This window comes from Acipenser ruthenus, chromosome 4, assembly GCF_902713425.1.
Source record: "Acipenser ruthenus chromosome 4, fAciRut3.2 maternal haplotype, whole genome shotgun sequence".
In the NCBI taxonomy this organism is placed as follows: domain Eukaryota; kingdom Metazoa; phylum Chordata; class Actinopteri; order Acipenseriformes; family Acipenseridae; genus Acipenser; species Acipenser ruthenus.
In genome coordinates this window covers 7,987,191-8,008,035 of record NC_081192.1, presented here as the reverse complement: position 1 = coordinate 8,008,035, position 20,845 = coordinate 7,987,191, and the positions used below count along the sequence as shown (strand labels likewise).

The 20,845-nt window shown below is 37.1% G+C and overlaps 2 protein-coding genes across 7 annotated transcripts in view; one reads left to right on the top strand and one right to left on the bottom strand.

Annotated features, from left to right (window-relative positions):
• Positions 1-622, bottom strand: part of LOC117399721 (insulin-like growth factor 2 mRNA-binding protein 3) — a 56,629-nt gene extending 56,007 nt beyond the window's left edge. For all 3 annotated transcript variants that reach the window (XM_059021901.1, XM_059021903.1, XM_059021911.1), the window contains exon 1: positions 250-622. In XM_059021901.1, the coding sequence (XP_058877884.1) occupies positions 250-424 (175 nt within the window). In that variant the 5' untranslated portion in view covers positions 425-622. The remainder of the gene's footprint in view (positions 1-249) is intronic.
• A 214-nt stretch (positions 623-836) lies between these two features.
• On the top strand, positions 837-20,845 carry LOC131736422 (uncharacterized). 4 transcript variants are annotated; one of them, XR_009328136.1, is made up of 4 exons: positions 837-964; positions 13,836-13,921; positions 14,156-14,427; positions 15,977-17,359. XR_009328136.1 is itself a non-coding variant. In XM_059021912.1 (4 exons), exons 3-4 carry the CDS (start codon positions 14,340-14,342, stop codon positions 19,389-19,391), a joined length of 678 nt encoding a protein of 225 aa, XP_058877895.1. In that variant the 5' UTR covers positions 837-964; positions 13,836-13,921; positions 14,156-14,339; the 3' UTR covers positions 19,392-20,845. The 4 variants fall into 4 exon arrangements, 2 of the variants coding, with proteins under 2 accessions (XP_058877895.1, XP_058877901.1); XM_059021912.1 differs by lacking the exon at positions 15,977-17,359 and adding an exon at positions 18,802-20,845; XR_009328137.1 differs by lacking the exon at positions 14,156-14,427.

The window sequence follows — 20,845 nt, the reverse complement described above, 5'->3', positions numbered from 1 at the left end:
TAAAATGTTTGTTTTCTGATTTAAAGATCGTGACTGTATATCGGACAGCGTGCTCGGCCTCAGTTGTGATCTGTTTTGTAAAGATAACAAGCTAGCCTCTCCTCCCTCCCTTGAAATGAACCCATTGTTTGTTTTGTTTTTTTTAAACGTGTTTGGTGCAGCAATTTTTATTTATTTATTTATTTATTTTTTACGTACAACAAAAACCAATGCTTTATAGCCACACGTCATTCTGTTATTTTCTCTTACCTGAGAGTGTGTCGATGGCCTTCATTGCCCAGTTGTCATCTGGGCAATCTACAAACGCGTAACCAGTTTTAACAAGAAACTGGCCACTGAAAGGTATCTTCCACTCCTTGAAGAGACTTTCTAACTCCACGGGGCTCGCGTCTTCACTCAAGTTGCCGATATAAAGCTTATTCATTGTGTTTAGCCCTGAAAATGCAACCCTTTTAGAAAAAAAAGCAGTATACTCTCAAATTCTGATGAGAGTGTTTTTTTTTTTTTTTTCCAGTCCCGGAAAATAAGTTAGCCTACAATATTTTAGAACAGCCTTTACCAAGGATGGCGGGCTTCGCGCAAAAAAAAAAAAAAAAAAAAAAAAAAAAAACAAGAGTAAAAATGACTTTTTAGACTGTGAAAATGTCACACTACGCTTAGCTAGGCGCCGCCTCTACATAAATTCGATAGGGAAAAAAAAATCACTTGACTAGTCCGGCTTTTTGAATGAGCCACGTGTTCAAACTACAAATCAACTTCTCACGTGAGGAATCGCAGTTCCTCAATTATATACTAGATTGGTAAAATGGTACGCGAAGTGCATGGGGACAAGAGAGGATTCGGAAGTGGAGTATCTTGTGCTGGAAACCTACGTGCTATCTCTTTGGTCTGATTTGAGTGTGCCTGTCTTATTATGTCTTGCTTCTCATTGGCTGTATGCTGGAATAGTAAAACGTTATTGCAGGTAAGCAGTGGCAAGATATTGCGGGTAAGGGGTTTATGCAAATGTGACTGCGGGGTTCTGGGTAGGAGGCTACATAACGGTGGAAGAGGCATCATTCATAAATGTTATGAAATAGAAGTGAGTGTATAATATGATCCCATGTAGAGGCACACACACACACGAGATGGGGAATAGCTATAGATACACACATACATCTCGAGTGAAGAGACGGGAAATAGCCGCACTATACTGCATATGTTCAGGCAAGTGAGAATGAATGAGATGTACAGACAGTTCATGTTTCTTAACTTCCACTGGTATCCATCTTCTTGCGTTTGATTGGTAGTGTAATACTAAGAAGACAAGACTGCAGTTACTGTGTCTTTGTGTTACATTGTTAAATAGAATCCTTGCATTTTTTTTTTCTCAATCATTGGGGGATCCCTTTACACTAGAAATGTCCACAATGTAAAGGCTGCCTTGTGCTGTTGGGGGAGGGGTGGGGGCTGTTCTCTGGCTTTACAAACAAGCTCAAGTGTGTGGTTAAACGTGCAATCCCTTCACCCCACACAAACACACGAGCTAAAGGGGTCAACAATACATAGCAACATTATTGATTAGTAATTTATGAAGATCCCTTAATGGTGTAAACCATGAAATTGATTGCAGTAGTTTGTTTCAGACCTTAATTAAGTTAACTCTTAATTATAATACTAAACTACCCAGTAGGATGCTTCAAATAAATCCAAATAGTAACCCTACATTTGGTTGATAATTAAGTTGCACTTTTGCCTATTAAATTATTTTTCAGCATTATTTTTCATTTTAAACTGCTGAAATTGTATACACACACACACACACACACACACACACACACACACACACACCAGTAAAACCAGTGGGTATAGGAAAAATGCATATTAAAAATACTGTTGTTGATGTAATAATTCATTTGATGTTTTATAATCAGAACCAGCTTCTGAAATCACATTAGTTGTAAAACTGTTGTTGTTTTTGTAATAAGAAAATCAAATCATAGTTGCATTTAATTGCTAAAAACATGCAGGTTTCCAGTTGTAAATAGGTATTCATTTTTTTTAAGTTTGAGTTTTAATTATGTATTTAAGAATGAACAGTAATTTTACATATTTGTGAATTGTTCCATCAGTGTTTTTTAATTATAATTTAGAATGTTTTGAAAATTTCCCCACCAGCGAAGTATCATGTCAGTTTATTTGTAATATTTCAGTTTTGAAATATCTTTAGAAATTAAGTTTCATGTGCCACACGTTTTATTTATTTTTTTAGTTCCGCTCATTTTGACTAAAGCTTTTGGTGACAATCTTAAGTCTGTTTAGTCATTGAACAAAAAAATAAACATAATACACATTGCATAAGTTTATTTAACTTGAGATTTATGTAGAACAAACCTGAACTTCCCTTTGGCCTCCAGTCAGTCCCACACAATCCAGACTATAGCTATGACCACATTTGTTCACTAACCAGATGATTTAAACTCTGAGGCACAGCCAATCGGGTCATTCATCCATTTTGAAGACATGGTACTTTTAAACTGGGAGTGTCATTTGCTATTGGGAGGTTCTTTGGGATAGACAATTTTCAAGTGCAAATTCATAGATCCACACTATAGATTTGTTAGTGAGGGAAATGGTTACATGCATTTACCCACAGAGGAAAATGTATTTTCAGTTTAAAAGATGACGTGCTAAAACGATAAAAACAGTGAGTATAACCAGAACTTAATTCAGAGTAAAATAAAACTCCAGAGATTAAAAAAAATATATTATAAATTAACAAAATCATCTGATGTATTATTGTTTTGGGCCTCTATTTAGCATAATGCTACACAGAATGTGAAGACTAGCTGGATTCCGGTTTATTAAAACATCTGTTCAGACTGCAAGAGATGGGTTTCTTAGGAAGTATCCTGATAAGGTACATTTTAAAAATGTGTGCAATGCCATACAAGACTGATTGTAATTTTGAACCTCATATTATAAGCAATATATCAAAATATTTTGCATAAAAAGTCAAATGTTAGTTAAATTACTTTTCTTAAATGTTACATTTCTACTAGATTACTGTGGGATATATATATATATATATATATATATATATATATATATATATATATATATATATATATATATATACACACACACACACACATTTGTTATAAGTGATTATGAACAGCACATGCTATTTTTTTTTTACAGTGAAGGGGCAGATAACACAATACGTTTATAAACATGCCTGATGATCAATGCTGTAAAATAGGTTAATTGAGGTACATTGCATTCTATACCAGAGTATAAGCTATTTACACGTTGTGCTCTTTGCATGATAAAATCTTCCAGTTACTAAAGTAACCAACACAGCTTCCATTTGTAAATTAAAATATTAAAGTAACAACGATAATACAAATAACAAATAAACATTGTATTTTAATTTGGAATTATTAATACAAAACATTACTTGACAGAACCAATGAACTAAAGACTAAAATCTTCGTATGCCTTTTGGGGTTAAAAAGTGAAGGGGAAGGCTAGATATACATTTTACGTAATGTTTGTTCTCGCACGTTAAGTATTTCAACTAGCTTACCTTAATAGGTTTACGTTAACAATGTTATCATTCTTTTTTGATTGTGGACAAACCAAGCAGACATTATAATGTAAAAATATAGGAATTATTATTTAGGGTCTGAATGTAAACATTTGAAAATTATATTTTATTAGTAAAGGGGATATTGCGTTCAGTTTCCTGTTTTGCTATGTACATTTTTATGTAAACGCCCCTGTCCACATCATAAAATAAAAAAAAAATTAAAAAAAGCTTTATTAGAAATCTTTATTAATCTGTTTTGGTGCACAAACCAGCACATTTAAAGGCGAACGTTTAAAACAGCAAGTTACATTTTCTACCCAACAGAACCAGTGACAAATGCTTTCAGTACTAGTATTTCTTGGCTTTTGTGAGTGCTCTTGCTGTTTGGAGCCCTCAGATTGGTGAAAGGCGTGCTCCTATCAGATCTCTGCAGCCTCACTTCGGTTCTCTCCACTCAGTGATTCTGTTTTGTGCTCGACCCATTTACTTGCTTTCCATACAAATTCAGTTCTTAACGTCTAACGGCGCGAAAGGGTATTTGTTTTATTTATTTGAACTAATATGGTTACAAACGAAGTTTTTAGAAAAAAAAAAAAACGAAAATATACGGTATTTAAAAACACAGCGCTTTGTACAAAAATTAGTTGAAGTGTCTTTAACCGATGGCGACGGAGCTGGGAAAATACAGGTATACCATTTAATTGTTTTACAGATTTAATTAGAAAGAACATCTTCTTTTAGTGTTATAAACACAAACGGTCGTTTTTAATAATGCGTTATATAAAACGTATCGCGGGATCATCTCAAATATATTATTCGTGTTGGTTGGTATCATGGTAAATACTGTGTTATTGTTTTAGATGTTTTCTATTCTACACTAAAATCGTTTCATGGACAGGTGAAAAAGTACTCAACGTTATGTTCTCTTAAAACCAACCACTTTTCATATATGTAAAAAAAAACTAGGGAAACAAATATTCGTTTCTATTTTACACACACACACACACACACACACACACACACACACACACACACGTGTATATATATATATATATATATATATATATATATATATATATGTATATGTGTGTGTATATATATATATATATATGTATATATGTATATATATAATTCATTTTTTTAACGAAAACAATGCAAAGACGAACAGCTGCACAAAGTACTAGGCAGTGGAAGTGGTCGCCGCTGTGTATGTAAACGTGCAATCTTAGGTATTTGTTGCTGTTGTTTGTATTAATATTCTAATAACGAATTATTATGCATCACAATATACAGTAGATTTAAAGTAACTTCCTCATCCCCTGCTACCAGGAGAGACAAAATCCATAGCCATATTGTATAGAAGAAACACTGAGAGGAAACATGGTAGAGCAGCTCTGATGCGTATAGCGCTGTGAACTTTACGTTGTAAAATGGTTGCTTAGATAAAAATGACAAAGTACATTCTCGAGCATTCAAACGTCAATGTAGGCTATTAATCTAAATATACATGTATATAACTAACAATAAACTTTCTAGTGTGAATGCGAGTCAACTTCCTGCCTGTCGTAAGGATCATAACACATTGGTTTATTGAATATCACAAATAATGTAGCCTATAGGCAACCCATTAAATTAAAATAATTGCAATATTCTAAAATGTGTTTATGTGTGTTTTGTGTGTGTGTGTATTTTATATATATATATATATATATGTATGTATGTGTGTGTGTGTGTGTGTGTAACTAGTAATGTATTGTGTCAAAATATTGGTCTTGTTTATGCAAATTGACAAATACATCTGTACACTTTGCAAATACCTGTGTTTGCACTTTTACATTTCACATTTAGTGAAGTCATTTGCTACCACCCTGCTCACATGGATTTAAACACTTTCAGTCCTGATTATATGTGAACTATGCTTTGTCTAATAAAACCACATGCAAAATTGGTTAATACAGTGCACTTAAGAAGGTTGACAGCAAGCAATGGGGATTTTTAACTTTACAGATCTCTCTAAATTATTATTATTATTATTATTTTTATATAACAAACTTATGAAATAAGATGTAATTAACACTTTTGCCACACAGGTTCAGCACATTATTTTTTTAATGCCAGCATATAGATTTATATTGGTAGTTTCACCCAAAACAAAACTGAATACATATGTTAACACAGCATGATGTCTATGTGTTGATACTTGTGTTTTCCTCCATTGCCAAGTCTGCACCATTCTTAAGTAAAATGATCTGTTTTGGTGCAGTTTGGGGTCTTCACATTACATACTGGCTGGTTTATTTTCTATTGAGAAAAAAGTGAAAGCTTTGCACTGGAGAAAAAGCTTTGTTAACCTGGCCCTAAAAATAAACAAGCTGAAAAAAGTATGCATTTTCATGGTTAATATGCATTTCTTGCACAGTCATATTGAAGAAAAAAACTACATTTCTGTCAAACAACAATGATAATGGCAGTACAGAACTGAAAAAAGTTTGATTCAAATGTGATAATTTAAACAGAACATACATGTCATTTAGAGAAATATCTTTTACAGACTCACTTTGGAAGCACATTTTCTGTTGAATCAGCATGCTGTATTTGAACTTTCTATGTTTTAATAAAACAGAATTTTAACTAATATCCATTTCTTAAGTTTCTTGAACAGTGATTTACAAACGTATTTCTAAATAAAATTTCTTGTCCACATATGAAGTTATGTACACCTCTTTTGTCTGTTCTACAGTATTCTGACGAGAGTTCTCAGTTATAGCAATGTACCTTCATTTAACCTTTTGTATAATTCTAATTGCTGGTCAGTTTACTAGAGTTTACAGAATACACAATACCGGAGTGACACATCTCTGTAAACCTGTCTTGTATTTTAATTATTTGTACTGTACCTAATCTGTATGAGCAATGCTGGCAATAAGCAATACATGTTGATGAGGTAGCCTTACACAAGAGAACCAGAAATAGCTTACAAGAAACTTTTGCTAGATTTGAAATGGCATCACAATTTATTCATTCCACCCCTGAAAACATTATGACATATTTTTAGGGGTCTCTGCTTCAAAAGGCTATTTGCACCAGTTTAAAAAAAAATAAAAATAAAAAGTAACTTTAATTTAAGAATTCAGGTGTGCCAAAACTGTTTTCTTAGTTTTGTACCATTAATATGTATTCTTTTACAAAGATGTGTCAATTGCATTTTCATTGAAACCTGTATCTAACTATGTTTCTTTTATCTAAAAACGGGTATAAGCACCGTAATCCTGCATTTGATTTTTACTTGCCCAGTACCTCAGTGATCTCATAAAATCCAAAAATTCCTACTGAAATTACTTGGTGCCTTTTAAACTTTTTATATTAAAAATGTAAGTGTATGTTTGGACAGAACTACTGGTTTAAAGCACTTTATATTTAATTAAAAAAGGACAGTTTAAAGTGTAAATTGTTCTTTTAAAGTTGAATAGCATTTTGTGTAACTTTCGAGCAATAAAGTGAGTATATCAAAAGTTACTTCATGAAATCTATGTACTTACAGTGCTAACTCTAAGCCTATAAAATGGTTTCATCCAAATAGAAAGCATTGGAACCTGTTCTCTAAAGAAAGGAAGCGTCTGGATCAATAATTAGAAGTATTTGTATTCACTTAATGGTTACAGATTTATTTTTATATTATTCTAAGTAGAGTGTGGTTTAAAATTCCCAGTGCAATGATGCACCATTTTGTACAGGTTATCTACATTTTAGATAATGGCTCAAACATCTGTGCAATTGAAGACTTCAGTTATGCCTTGAAAAGAACCTCTGGATTATCAACTCAGTTGGGCACACCACTGCTTTTCTAGAAGAAATATTTCCTAACTAGCATAAATATAACATACACTACTGCTTTATGACTCCCTACTTGTTTACGTTTGGCAGAACAAAAATAATGTTTGCAAAGCTTGTATGGTTTTTGAGGATTAGCCTCTGCCATAACACTTTGCCAGATACCCGGCAATTCTAAATTTGTATCAATGTCAGGTTTTCAGCAAAACTACATTTAACAAAATTTCCATTTGTATCACATATTTAGTCCATGGAAGAACTTGACATGGATTCCTATGGTTTGGTATGTGACTTGTCTGAAAGCTCATGAATACTGTAAGAACCCTTTTATTTGCACGTCATTATTCTAGCTATTATTGTGCAATGTCCATATTGCACAATGTACTTTATTCTACGCAATACAACAGCTGCTGTTTGTCCTTCACAGCTTAAATTGATGATGGCTAATTTTGTGTTGAAAAATAAATACCTTGTATGTTTTAATAATATAAACTCATCAGTTTGAGGATCTCTAGAGAAAAGCACCAATTCCTCTTGCCACCAGTCACCTAACCAGAGATTTCATGATCATAATGTATGTGAAAGGTGAATGCTTTGTCAAATACTGTGACAGCCGAGGATCCTGCTTGTCTTATTTAGCCTCTTTTCCTTCACAAGAAGATGTGGTTCAGCAGTAAAAAAAAAACAAAAACATTCTTCTATTCATACAAAAGTGTATGAAGGTACATTTTCACTTGTTAATAAAATGGTTAATATATACAGTATAACAACCATTATATATATATATATATATATATATATATATATATATATATATATATATATATATATATATATGGGTGTGTGTTTATGGTTGATGTGTCAAGAAAATCACTTGTCTACAGAACCATATTGCGTATATATTTGATATTACACATTCTGCACAAACTAGAACAATTTCGGTGGTGCAAAAACAAATAACTTGTACAGACTCAGAAATCGATAGTAAGTCGTACCTCATTAATTTGTTTTGCATTTAAAAACTGCAGTACAATTAAATAATTAAACTTTTAAAGCTGTGAAGTTGGGCGTATTAAATCTGTATCTAAAAATAGAATTTTTCGCTAAAGTCATTTTTTAATGAAAGAAAGATCTATATTGAGCAGTGCAAAGGGTTTTTTTTTAGTTGAACCAATGAAAATGATTGAATTCTTACTAAACAGTAGGGTACAAAATGATAAGCCCATCTGCCAAATACATAAAAAAAGACTAGTTAGTCACCTTTAATATGATCATCTCCAAAACAATCTTCAGTGCACCAATATAAGAACAATTACAAATGAGAGGAGGACATTTGGATAATCACACTCAATAAAAAAATAAATAAATAATGAATTTGCCTTTTTGGAGCAATTGTGGTATTAGTTACTCCACTTAGATGGTTTCCAAATGTCATACAGCCATATTGAAGGTTAAAGTAAAGAAGAAAATACAAAAATCACCATTGGTGGTTTTTATACCTTCCACGTTTAAAGTAAGGACAACAGATAACAAACATCAACAATCCGCACACCAAGACTGCTCCCATTGAAAGCATGTAGTGGTTGATGCTTTCCTATTTCTGCCTCTATGTGTGTTCCTCTTCTGTCGATCCGTGTTAATTTAGCAGATGTCTAATTCTGTGCCCTACTCTCTGTGTTACTGTGTATCATATAACCCTGATACAAAGACATGACGGCTGGATGTCACACTTACATTTTTACTTCTATGTAGAGAACTGCTTGTCCAATTGAAATAAAACTTGGTTGCAAAATTCTTTACCACAAATTAATGAGAGCATCATAATCTGGGGATGTATGGAGAAAGCTGTCCATTTGTCTTTAAATTTGTACATGTACATACAGTGGAGGTACAGCTATGGACAAAAGTTTAGCATCCCCTAGAATTTTAGGATTGAGACATAATTTTTTTAAAAAAACTATATGAACATAATTTAGATATTTTGTTAACATCATGTAATCAAAGAAACTACAAAATGATATTGCAAAAATCTTCCGGAAGCCATAATAGTAGAACAGTATTTCATGTTAGATTTTGAAATGTCACATTTTTAATTTCTGTCAGTTTTTCTTTAAGTATATAAAAAAACTACAAAGTGGTATGTAATTCAATATGTTAAAGTAACATTATACAGCAGGTTTCATTCAACTTTATGAAGTAAAATTAGTCCATTCTATAGGGTGATGCAAAACTTCTGGCCATAGTTGTACTTTTTCATGATACTGTAGCTTTTACTTACAGACCTGGCGGAGGATGTATCAGTACTAACATACATACGTGTTTATCAATTTCTAGAAAATTATTTTAAAAATAAATAAAACTGCCTCTCTGAAAAAATCATTTTTACGTTACGGCCTCTTCCCCACCTCTATAGCAGAATGTGTGCTGCCAAGTAGGACTTAAAAGGGTTCTTGCAGACAAATTCAAATAAAGCATCAATGAAGTACCTTGAGAACCATATTTTTCAAATGGTAAAAATATACTTTAGTAACTTCCCTAATATGAGTCTCAAATGATAGATCAGGATCAAAGATGACCCCCAAACTCTTAATTTCTAGTTTAAGTTTTGCTGAGAGACTGCAAGGGTTGAGCTCATGTATTCCTTTAAGTTGATTCTGTGAGCCCACTAGCATAACCTCTGTTTTATCTGAATTCAATGAAAATTCTGTGACAGCCCATGCTTGATGTCTGTGAGGCAAGAAGCTAATAACACCCAGACAGAAGAAATTCCTGGTTTTAGGGATAAATATAGCAATGGAAGTTCACTCCGTGTCCATGAATAATGTCACCTAACGTTAGCATATATAATGAAAACAGCAAGGGACCTAGAATGGAGCCCTGTGGAACACCACAGACAACTTCCAATAATGTCGATTTTACCTCACAATAAAGACAAACTGATTTGAAAGATAAGATTTGAATAGGACAAGGCCAGACAGTCCTGCTGTGTTTTCAAGATGATTCAGTAGGATAGAATGGTCTACAGTATCAAAAGCAGCACTTAGATCTAGAAGAATTAATACTGATGGAAAGCCAGAGTCAGAGCTTATCAGCAGATCATTCACAACTCTGATAAGGGTCGTCTCGGTGCTGTGTGCAGCACGAAAACCAGACTGAAACTTGTTGAATGTACCATTAAGAGTTTTTGTAATTGAACTGCAACAACTCTCTAGAGCCTTATCTAAGAATGGTAGGTTGGAGATTGGCCTATAGTTAATGAGGACTTTAGGGTCCAAATTGTGTTTCTTAAGCATAGGTTTTACCACAGTGCTGAGGGAACTGTACCGGAGGAAAGTGAACCATTTATAATTTTTAAAATGTGGGTATTAATAACACCAAGAACATATTTTAATAGTTTTGTAGGGATAGGATCAAGAGAGCATGCAGTAGCTCTCATATGTTGAATTAGCTCTGTCAGTTCCTGTAAGGTAATCAAAGAAAAAGCCCCCATAGTTGCCTTATTATAGATCTAGTTGGTAAAATTGTCCTGGAGTCCTCCTTAATAGAAAGTGTCTGTGGAATCTCATTTCTAATGTCTAGTATTTTATTTTTAAAGAAATGTAAGAAGTCATTGCAACTCTGAGAGGAGCCAATGTCAAGGGTAGGACTATTAGGGGAAGGGCTAATTAATCTATTATTTTCATTTGTTTCAATTAAATTAGAATAATATGATGATCTAGCCAACACCAGAGCCTTCCTATATTTAACCAGGTGGCCCTTCCATTGTGATGTAATGAACATAGATTAGATTCCTTATGCCACTTTACGTGACAAGAAACACTCTGTTTGACATTTCTTTTAGTTATTTTATAGATCGTGACGTAGAAAAACAAAACAAAAAAAACTTGAGATTGTTGGGCTTAAAATGTTGACCGTATAGATTAAGTGGTATTTGGTTGAATTACTTGAAATGTTTTCAATGCATTTTTGTATGTTGTGGTTATAATTCATAGCCTTCATTATCCAAAGAGTAGAAACAAAATTAATGTATGTGATACATAAATGTGTTGCAGATTCAAATGCTTGAGCACCAAATAATAATACCCCTCAATTGTATGAGAGATTAGTTAAAGACCTAATTACCACATCTGCTTTCTGATCAAAATGAATATATAATCCCTAGCCTGGTATTGAGGGTGTGATATGTAGTTGGATTTGGTGACCAACATAAGAATTAGCATCGATGTTGGCAATATACACTATTCCCATGTTTACCTGAGGTGGGCATGTATCTGAACAAAAATGAACATGAAACTGAAAAAAAAACCTTACATGCTAAACAAACAGCAATTGTATTGCAATTAACAGACAGACCAAAAAAATAACTGGAACAACAAGATCTTTAGAAACATTTGCTTAGCTCCCGTTAGCAAAAACTCTGTCTTGTGAGTTCCCTTATCATGCTTCTGTAGTTTTCCAGACTTTATTTTCATTTCAACTCTGGTGAAGTCTATTTACCAGCGCACTGTTAAATAGACTAATAACAAGCTTTGGGACCACAACTAAACATGAAAGTCCCTTTGCTGTACATTGGATTGTAAGTAATTTCAGGTTGGATCCTAATACCTGCTGCACGAGGATTGAATCTACTATGTGATGTCAGGATAGATGGTCTTCAGCTAATTAAAAAAAAAAAAAATCTTAAAAATGACAATCCAAATGTAACAAAAATGCTTTTTAAGCCATTAGTTATCTCCCTGTTAACTGTTTGAATTCAATGGCCTGCGAGAAGGAAGGTTTCTGTATTGGAGTGATAGAAGGCAAGAAAAATAAATAAGGCAAGTAAGAAAAATATTATATCAGCTGTATAATATTTGTTGAGTGCAAACCTGTTTTGACGTTTAAGGCCAAAGAATCCTCAGCTGTAATTACACAAGGGGTTGAGAGTAGACTACTGACAGGACTTTACAGTCTCATTCACCAAAATATACGTTAAAAAACATCTTTGTCCTGTCTTCATGTATAAATAAAGAAGTTCCTTTTTCAATTATATAACTTAATTTCGCATTCTTCAGCTCGACAAAAAAATAAAAATATATTCAGGACTAAAAGGGTTAGATTCACCATATTCATCACGTCAACTAAGGGCTACCTGGGGGGTTTCATGTTGTACCACCAGTAAATGTTGAATCTAAATGTTGTGACTTTAGCGAGTTTAGAAACCTTACCATTGCTTGTTTTTGGACAAGAAAACCTTAAGCCCGGAACACACTGCCCAATGACATTGCAGGAAGGGATGCATGGATGCATAAAGTACAGTGACAATGGGGCAAATATCTACAATTTGACTAGAACTTAAGGCGACGTGATCATGAAAACCACATATGACTGGGGACATGCATGTATTCTCTCTTTTTATTAAACACACACACACACACACACACATACATACATATCCACACGGTATTCCATTGGTTTGCATATAATGTCTGTCCCAATACTTTTTGAAAACAAGATCTGACAGCCCTACATTATACTTTTTAAGTATTAGACGAAATATTTATAGAATATTATGCGTCTATAATCATGGTTCATTTATTATCAATAGTGTTATCATTAAATTATACCAAATCACGTTTTTTATTTACAATGAAGGTAACCTATACTGTGTAGCCCAAAAAAATAACTAACCACTACAAACACAAATGACACTTCAAACGTATTTATTTATAGCCTAAAATCGTACATACTAAAATACATACAAAAGTAGATAAATTCCAACCGAAAATAACAGAAAATAAATTCCGACCAATATAGAATAGATAGCTTACCCCCCCGCCTCATAAAAAAAATAAATTGAAAAAGTTGTTGTTTTTTTTTTAAATCTGTGCCATCCGATTTTTACCCACAAGCCAGATAACCGTAAATCAGCATTGTATATGTGGGAAACACACCGGGTATGGTTCCGGGAGTACCAGAGATCCCCAGATACATGCCCCAGGGTTGACGCTCAGAAGTTGTGTGACCACTGGCTAAATACTGCCCAGAAGATGAGCTTACAGGTGGGCGAGGCTATAGTAGTGGAGCAGTTTTGCCATGTGGTTGGCGCCAAAACACAAGCATGGATACGGTGCCACAACCCCAACACCCTGGAAGAAGCTGTGAAACTGGCTGAGGATTTCGAAGACTCCCTGGTCCCTGCCAAAACCAGCCTACTTACTGTTCCAGTCCAATGGAGCAGCCGAGCACCACCTCCTCTCTCCACTCCACTAGCCCCGGGACCTGGATCAAGACCATCCAGACCGCCGACCCCAATGGGCAATCTTACCTCCTCTTCATGGAGGCCAAGGTTGGCCCCCAGCTGGGGTAGATTTGCTTCCCCTGCCCCGTTGCCACAACAGCAACAGGACAGATATTTAACCACTGCTCCCTCTGTCTCCCCTACCTGTTTTAGATGCCACCAACCGGGACACCAGGCCAGGTAACGCCCATCTGTGATGGAGTGTGATGTGGTGCCTTGCAATTGGCCATCAGAAGCGGGTAAGCAAGGGGAAAATGGTCGGGAGGGACCTTGTCTGGTTGATGTGATTTTAGGGAATGTGAAAACCCACGCATTAGTGGACACAGGGTGTGAGCAGACCTTAATTCGGACAACTCTCTTGGGCAGTGTGTTGTGGCAGCCACGAGGTCAGGTGACCATCTCCTGTATCCAAGGAGACACGGCGGCGTACCCCACGTTAAAAGTATATTTATTTCCCCTATGTTTCGTCCTAGAAAAAAAAAGACATATCGAAAAATGGGAGGGAGCATCAACGAGATGAGGCTGGGATCTGGTGGGAGAATGCCCGGATGGTAACAAACGACAATCAAAGGGAGTTGGTACGCAGTGTGACCGAGAAGCCGAGGTTACTGGGCCATCCAGGTTGAGGCTACTCCAGCCCCTCTCAATATACCAGACATGTGGACCTCAAGCACAGACCTAGCATGGGGCCAAAGCAACAACCCCTCGCTGGTGCACGCTTGGGAACAGGCCCGGTCTATTGAAGGTAAGGATGTTAACGGCGCTTGGCCTCAAGTATTTCCACACTTCATTATCAAGGGGCAAATATTATATAGGGTAAACCTTGCCACGGGCACAGGACAGCCTGTAACACAATTGATGGTTCCCCCGTCTTGTCGGCTCGAGGTCATGAGGCTGGCGCATGATATCCCTTTTGCGGGGCACCTCAGAGCTGACAAAACAAGGGAACCAATATTGGCTTGATTTTATTGCATATGGCTTCATAAGGAAGTGTCAGAATATGCAGCCACATGCCCAGACTGCCAGAGAGTAGCGCCAGGTCGAGTGCGCCCCACCCCTTTGGTCCCACTGTTGATTATTTCCACTCCCTTTGAATGCATTGCAATGGACGTAGTGGGCCTTTTGCTACCTTCTGATTCCGGGTATACCCATATATTAGTGGTAGTGGTAGCAGTGTGGAGTAGTGGTTAGGGCTCTGGACTCTTGACCGGAGGGTCGTGGGTTCAATCCCAGGTAGGGGACACTGCTGCTGTACCTTTGAGCAAGGTACTTTACCTAGAGTGCTCTAGTAAAAAAAAAAAAAAAAAAACTGTATAAATGGGTAATTGTATGTAAAAATAATGTGATATCTGGTAACAATTGTAAGTCGCCCTGGATAAGGGCATCTGCTAAGAAATAAATAAATAAATAAAATAAATGGTATATTATGCAACGCGATACCCGAAAGCGGTTCCATTGTGGTCCACTAGTGCAGCTGCGATAGCCAAGGAACTAGTGCAGATTATGTCTAGTGTAGGGATCCCCAAAGAGATATTGAGTGATCATGAAACTAAGTTACTGTCTAATACGTTACAGCAAGTATACAAAATATTAAAAATACATCTCATCAGGACATCTTTTTATCAGTGTAGCAAAGTGGTGAGTGAACACAGGTGAATGCAATGCAGCAGCGCAGAATAAAACAGACAGACAATGATATTCAGATGCAAGGGTGTTTATTGAGGTTTCAGTGTCCAGAGCCTTATTGCGAAAACCTGTAAATAATAATGTTGTAAAAGTGATACAGCAGGGCTCCCGAGTGGCGCATCCAGTAAAGGCGCTCCAGGATGCGCTCTATAGCCAGGACGTCGCCGGTTCGAGTCCAGGCTATTCCACAGTCGACCGTGGACAGGAGCTCCCAGGGGGCGGCGCACAATTGGCCGAGCGTCACCTGGGGGGAGGGAGGGTTAGGTCGGCCAGGGTGACCTCGGCTCACCGCGCACCAGTGACCCCTGTAGTCTGGCCAGCGACCCCTGTAGTCTGTCCGGGCGCCTGCGGGCTTGCCTGTAAGCTGCCTGAGAGCTGCGTTGTCCTCTGACGCTGTAGCTTTTGGGTGGCTGCATGGTGAGTCACAGACTGGGGGAGTGGTTGCAATCGTTAACCAAGGGCTCATGATTGACGGTATATAAGGGGACGCAGCAAGGTTATCTGTTCATTTGTTATGGTTACGCTGAACCGGAACGAGAATCGTATTGTTATCGTGAGTGTTTTGTTTGTTTTGTGATGTCTAAAATCTACTTGTTTGTTCTTATTAGACGGCTAACACGATCCGGAGCTGTCGCGGGCCAGCACTAAACCCGGACTACACTTGTTCACGATTAATTGTATTTTCAGCACAAGCACTACAGCACTCACTTTGGACTTGTGACCGTGTTTGTGTTTATTGTGTTTATTTTAATACAGTGTTTATTATTTCGGGACTGAACCCGTGGATTTAAATGGAGCAATACACATCGTTGTGTATTGCCTGTTCTCTTTATTGTTTACTGTTGTCATCAGACTTTGGTTTATAAATAAACCATCATTTCACCAGTACTGTGTTGCTTGTCATTGTCTTGAGCACTGCATCACCCCTACACCTGCGCACTGCAAACCACTTTGCCACAGCCACCCAACTGTATCAGTACCTTCATCATCTTGTACTTGCACTTAACTGCTTCACACTTTGCTATATTTTACTACTACTCTCAATCATAATTATATTAATTCTGTATCATGTACTTGATTTTACTCTGAAAGGTAACCGTATTCACATTTTTTGTAATTGCTCTTTTTTGAAATACAGTACAGCCTCGCTATAACGAACATGTTGGGGTCCAAGCCTTTTGTTTGTTATATCGAGGGGTTTGTTATACCAAAAGGACAATCAAAATGAACGATAAACTGTTGGAGTAAGGTAATGAGATGAGATTGTGACTACAAGTAGAATTGTATTATGTATGCAGTATTCTGCCTTTGCTTTATCCTATTCGTTAAAAAATTAAAATGCAGTGCAGAAAGCACAAATCTCAAATTGAAGCTGAACATTTATTCAAAATCAATCTGACACGAATTGTTTCAAAGTGCACCAAATCTTAATCAAACATGCAAGAATCCCAAACTCATCTTTTATTCCAAATCATCCTGACATGAAAGGTTAATCAGATCCTCAAGTTTTTTTTTCTTTAATAAATTTTGCTTTGCCACTGGTTGACAACCTATATTCACGACAGTACTTTCTTGCTTTTTTGTTTTTATTTACCTAGGAAAGAAAGCACAGCGTCTTTGGCTTCTGTTTCTACTGTCTTGCAAGTTTGTCTTTACTAGTCCTGGTGTGAAGATTTGTATGATACAGGACAGAGTATCTCTCAGATTTACAGGTTTTTGCATTGCATTGATGGGTGGCTCAATGGCCTAGCAATCAGGGGCACCTAACTTTGTTTAATAGTGGGGGGCAAAGGTAAGGAACTGCCGAGCGTAGCGATGCAAATAATTATTTTCTTTGCTAAGAAGCTCTGGTAAACCTCATTTTTACTGTTCAATCTTTTTCAAGTTACAGTTTTTGAAGTAAACCCACAAAATTGGACAGGTGTTTCAGCATAAAATATAGAATATCTACTAACTGAGCATTTATTAAGTACAAACACAAGTAGCACCAAATGGCAGAACCAGTTCCAGTGACATATCTGCATGCTGTACAGTACCTAGAATTCCAACATGCAGCTTATTAAAGGGAAGTGCTAAACAAACACAAACAATAACATGTACAGCATGTTATAATATGGCTTGTTTATTGATAGATATATTGCCATGTGTATGTTAACACTTAAAATATTACTTGCTTAGCTTTGTTTTAAATGTAGTGCTGGATGCTAGAGAATGTTTTTCACATTTTGTCATCAGACATTGCTGAGCTCAATTATCACAGCAAAACCAGCTGCTACGAGACTTTTGGAAAGTAAACACTCTATTGCAGGACAATCCTTGGTGCTGATAGGTTGAAACCATAAGCACACGCCCTCACATTGCAATGATTAGTGCTAATTGGTTGAAACACTAAACACCAGCCCACACACAGCCGATTCATGACAATATTACAGCCAGTGCAGATCATCCATACACTTCTTAACAAGAGTACAGTTGTGTTCGGCCGCACAGACAGCACTCCCAGTTCCTGCATCCTTAGGCACCAAAATAACTAAATACATACAAATTGATGTGCCAAGTATGTGAAATGTACCTGCCCCAGACCAATGGAGTCGATGATATACTAGTAGGCCTATATCATGAGCAAGGCGTAGCCAGAACATTTTTGCCATTGGGGCAAAAATACAAATATCTCTAGAAACTCAATTTTTGCTAAGTGTTCTTGTTCTGATTCAGTTTTAAGTACAGCTATGGGCAAAAGTTTTGCATCACCTATAATTTTAGGATATCCATTAACCAGTTGTATTATTTAATTTTTTCCTGAAAACATCCAGATTGAAAACTATAATCATTGGTTTAAATAAAGCTTAACAGTTTTATTTATTAGAGCGTGGCAATGTCGAATAACACTGTTTGTCAACTATTCATACCTTACAAGTTACAAGAACAAAGATTCACGAGGTGGATGGGGCAAAACGCCCCTGTTAAAAACATTGATAATGTATACGATTTCCAAAGGAATTAAATATATTTTTAAAACTACTGCCACCTGTGCGTATACCTCTCCGACCGCACCTGCCAGGTAACCTGGCGTGGCTCAACCTCCACACCTCACCCTCTCTCAACAGGAGTCCCCCAAGGATCAGTCTTGGGTCCTCTCCTGTTCTCTCTCTACACCTGCTCCCTGGGCCCCATCATCACATCCTATGGTTTCTCATACCATTTCTATGTTGATGATGCTCAGATCTTCCTCTCCTTCCCCCTCTCTGACCCACCATCCCCTCCTGTATCTCTACCTGTCTGTTTGCTATCTCCTCCTGTATGCACTCGCATCACCACAAACTCAACCTCTCTAAATCTGACCTCCTTTTCTTCCCCTCCTCATCTTCCCCCTTCTCTGATCTCTCTATCTCCATTCCTCTGTAATTTACCACGCTCTCTCCCTCCTCCTCAGCCATGAACCTTGAATTAACCCTGGACCCCTGCCTCTCCTACTCCCAGCACATCTTCACTCTAGCACGCACCTGCCGATTCTTCCTGAGCAACATACGAAGAATCCAACCCTTCCTCACCAACTACTCCACGCAACTCCTCGCCCACCTAGACTACTGCAACTCCCTCCTGGCCGGCCTCCCTGCGTCCGCCACCCTTCTGCTCCAGCTCATCCAGAACTCCGCTGCTCGCCTGCTGTTCTCTCTGCTTCGCTTCTCCCACGCTACTCCACTGCTCCGCTCACTCCACTGGCTCCCGATCACCGCTCGCATCCAGTTCAAGACTCTTGTACTTGCCTACCGATGCCTTGACCAGACTGCACCCAGCTACCTCCAGACGCTCATCTCTCCCTACACCCCCACCCGACCTCTCCGCTCCTCCTGCACTAGAAGACTGGCTGTACCTCCTCTACACTCCCCTGCCTCCAGAGCCCGCTCCTTCTCCACCCTCGCCCGGCAGTGGTGGAACGACCTTTCTACGAATGTCAGGACTGCCCAGTCCCTGACCACCTTCCAGCGCCTCCTCAAGCACCTCTTCAGACAACACCTGTAAAACTCAACTCTTCTCTTCTAAATAAAACTTTCTGCCTTTAATGCACTTGCTTCTTGTCTTGTACGGAGATAGTATTATCAATGTAATTGTAGATTCAGAGACACCAGATCTTTTGAAAATGGGTATGGAGTTGTGTATTTTTAATAAATATATAATAGCGCTAATAAACATATTGATAAACAATATCACATTTGCCAACTTATCCAGAGTAGCCGACTGAGCTGGTGACGTACAGAATACGATATGAGAGAGAACAGATTTTATTGTGTATGTTATTTGTCCTTTTATACTTCAAACAAATATGTTACAAAGTTGCGAAAAGTTGTCGAACTGTAAGAACATAAGAAAGTTCACAAATGAGAGGAGGCCATTCGGCCCATCTTGCTTGTTTGGTTGTTAGTAGCTTATTGATCCCAGAATCTCATCAAGCAGCTTCTTGAAGGATCCCAGGGTGTCGGCTTCAACAACATTACTGGGGAGTTGGTTCCAGACCCTCACAATTCTCTGTGTAAAAAAGTGCCTCCTGTTTTCTGTTTGGAATGCCCCTTTATCTAATCTCCATTTGTGACTCCTGGTCCTTGTTTCTTTTTTCAGGTCGAAAAAGTCCCCTGGGTCAACATTGTCAATACCTTTTAGAATTCTGAATGTTTGAATCAGATCACCTCATAAGTCTTCTTTGTTCAAGGCTGAACAGATTCAGTTCTTTGAGCCTGTCTGCATACGACATGTATTTTAACCCGGGGTAATTCTGGTCGCTCTTCTTTGCACTCTTTCTAGAGCAGCAATATCCTTTTTGTAACGAGGTGACCAGAACTGAACACAATATTCTAGGTGAGGTCTTACTAATCCATTGTAAAGTTTTAACATTACTTCCCTTGATTTAAATTCAACACAAATCAAGGGAAGTAATGTATTTGAAAGTGTATCCATTAATATATTCATATTTATAAATATGTACAGTTGCAGGCTAGCTGCTTTCTGCATTTTAATGTAACAACATGCTAGCTCCTAATTAGTCAGTTAAAAATAACTAAACCTTCGTCCCAATAAGCTTTCAGCTCACACAGGTCAACCACAGCAGCAACCTTTCTATTATTAGTATCATAAAAAAATCAGTAAGCAAGGTATCCACCTTCATCAAACGTCTATCCACCAAGGTATCCACCTTCATCATTTTCGGGGCTCAGGCTGAGGTTACTAACATGCATCACTGTAAAAAAACAATTGTTCATTGGTTAAGTAATGTAAATAATGTGGTTTTGGTGTATTGTGTAAATAAAATTTCATTATTTTGAACTTAAGTTTGGCAGGGATGGGGTTAAGAGTTTAAATGTTTTTGTTTCGATGATTTGTTTTTGTTTAAACCTTTTATTTGAACCTTGCTTTTGTTCTTGTGTTTTGTTTGCTCCTCTGTTTATTTTGGTCCCTGTTTGTTTGTGTTAATTAAAGTGTGT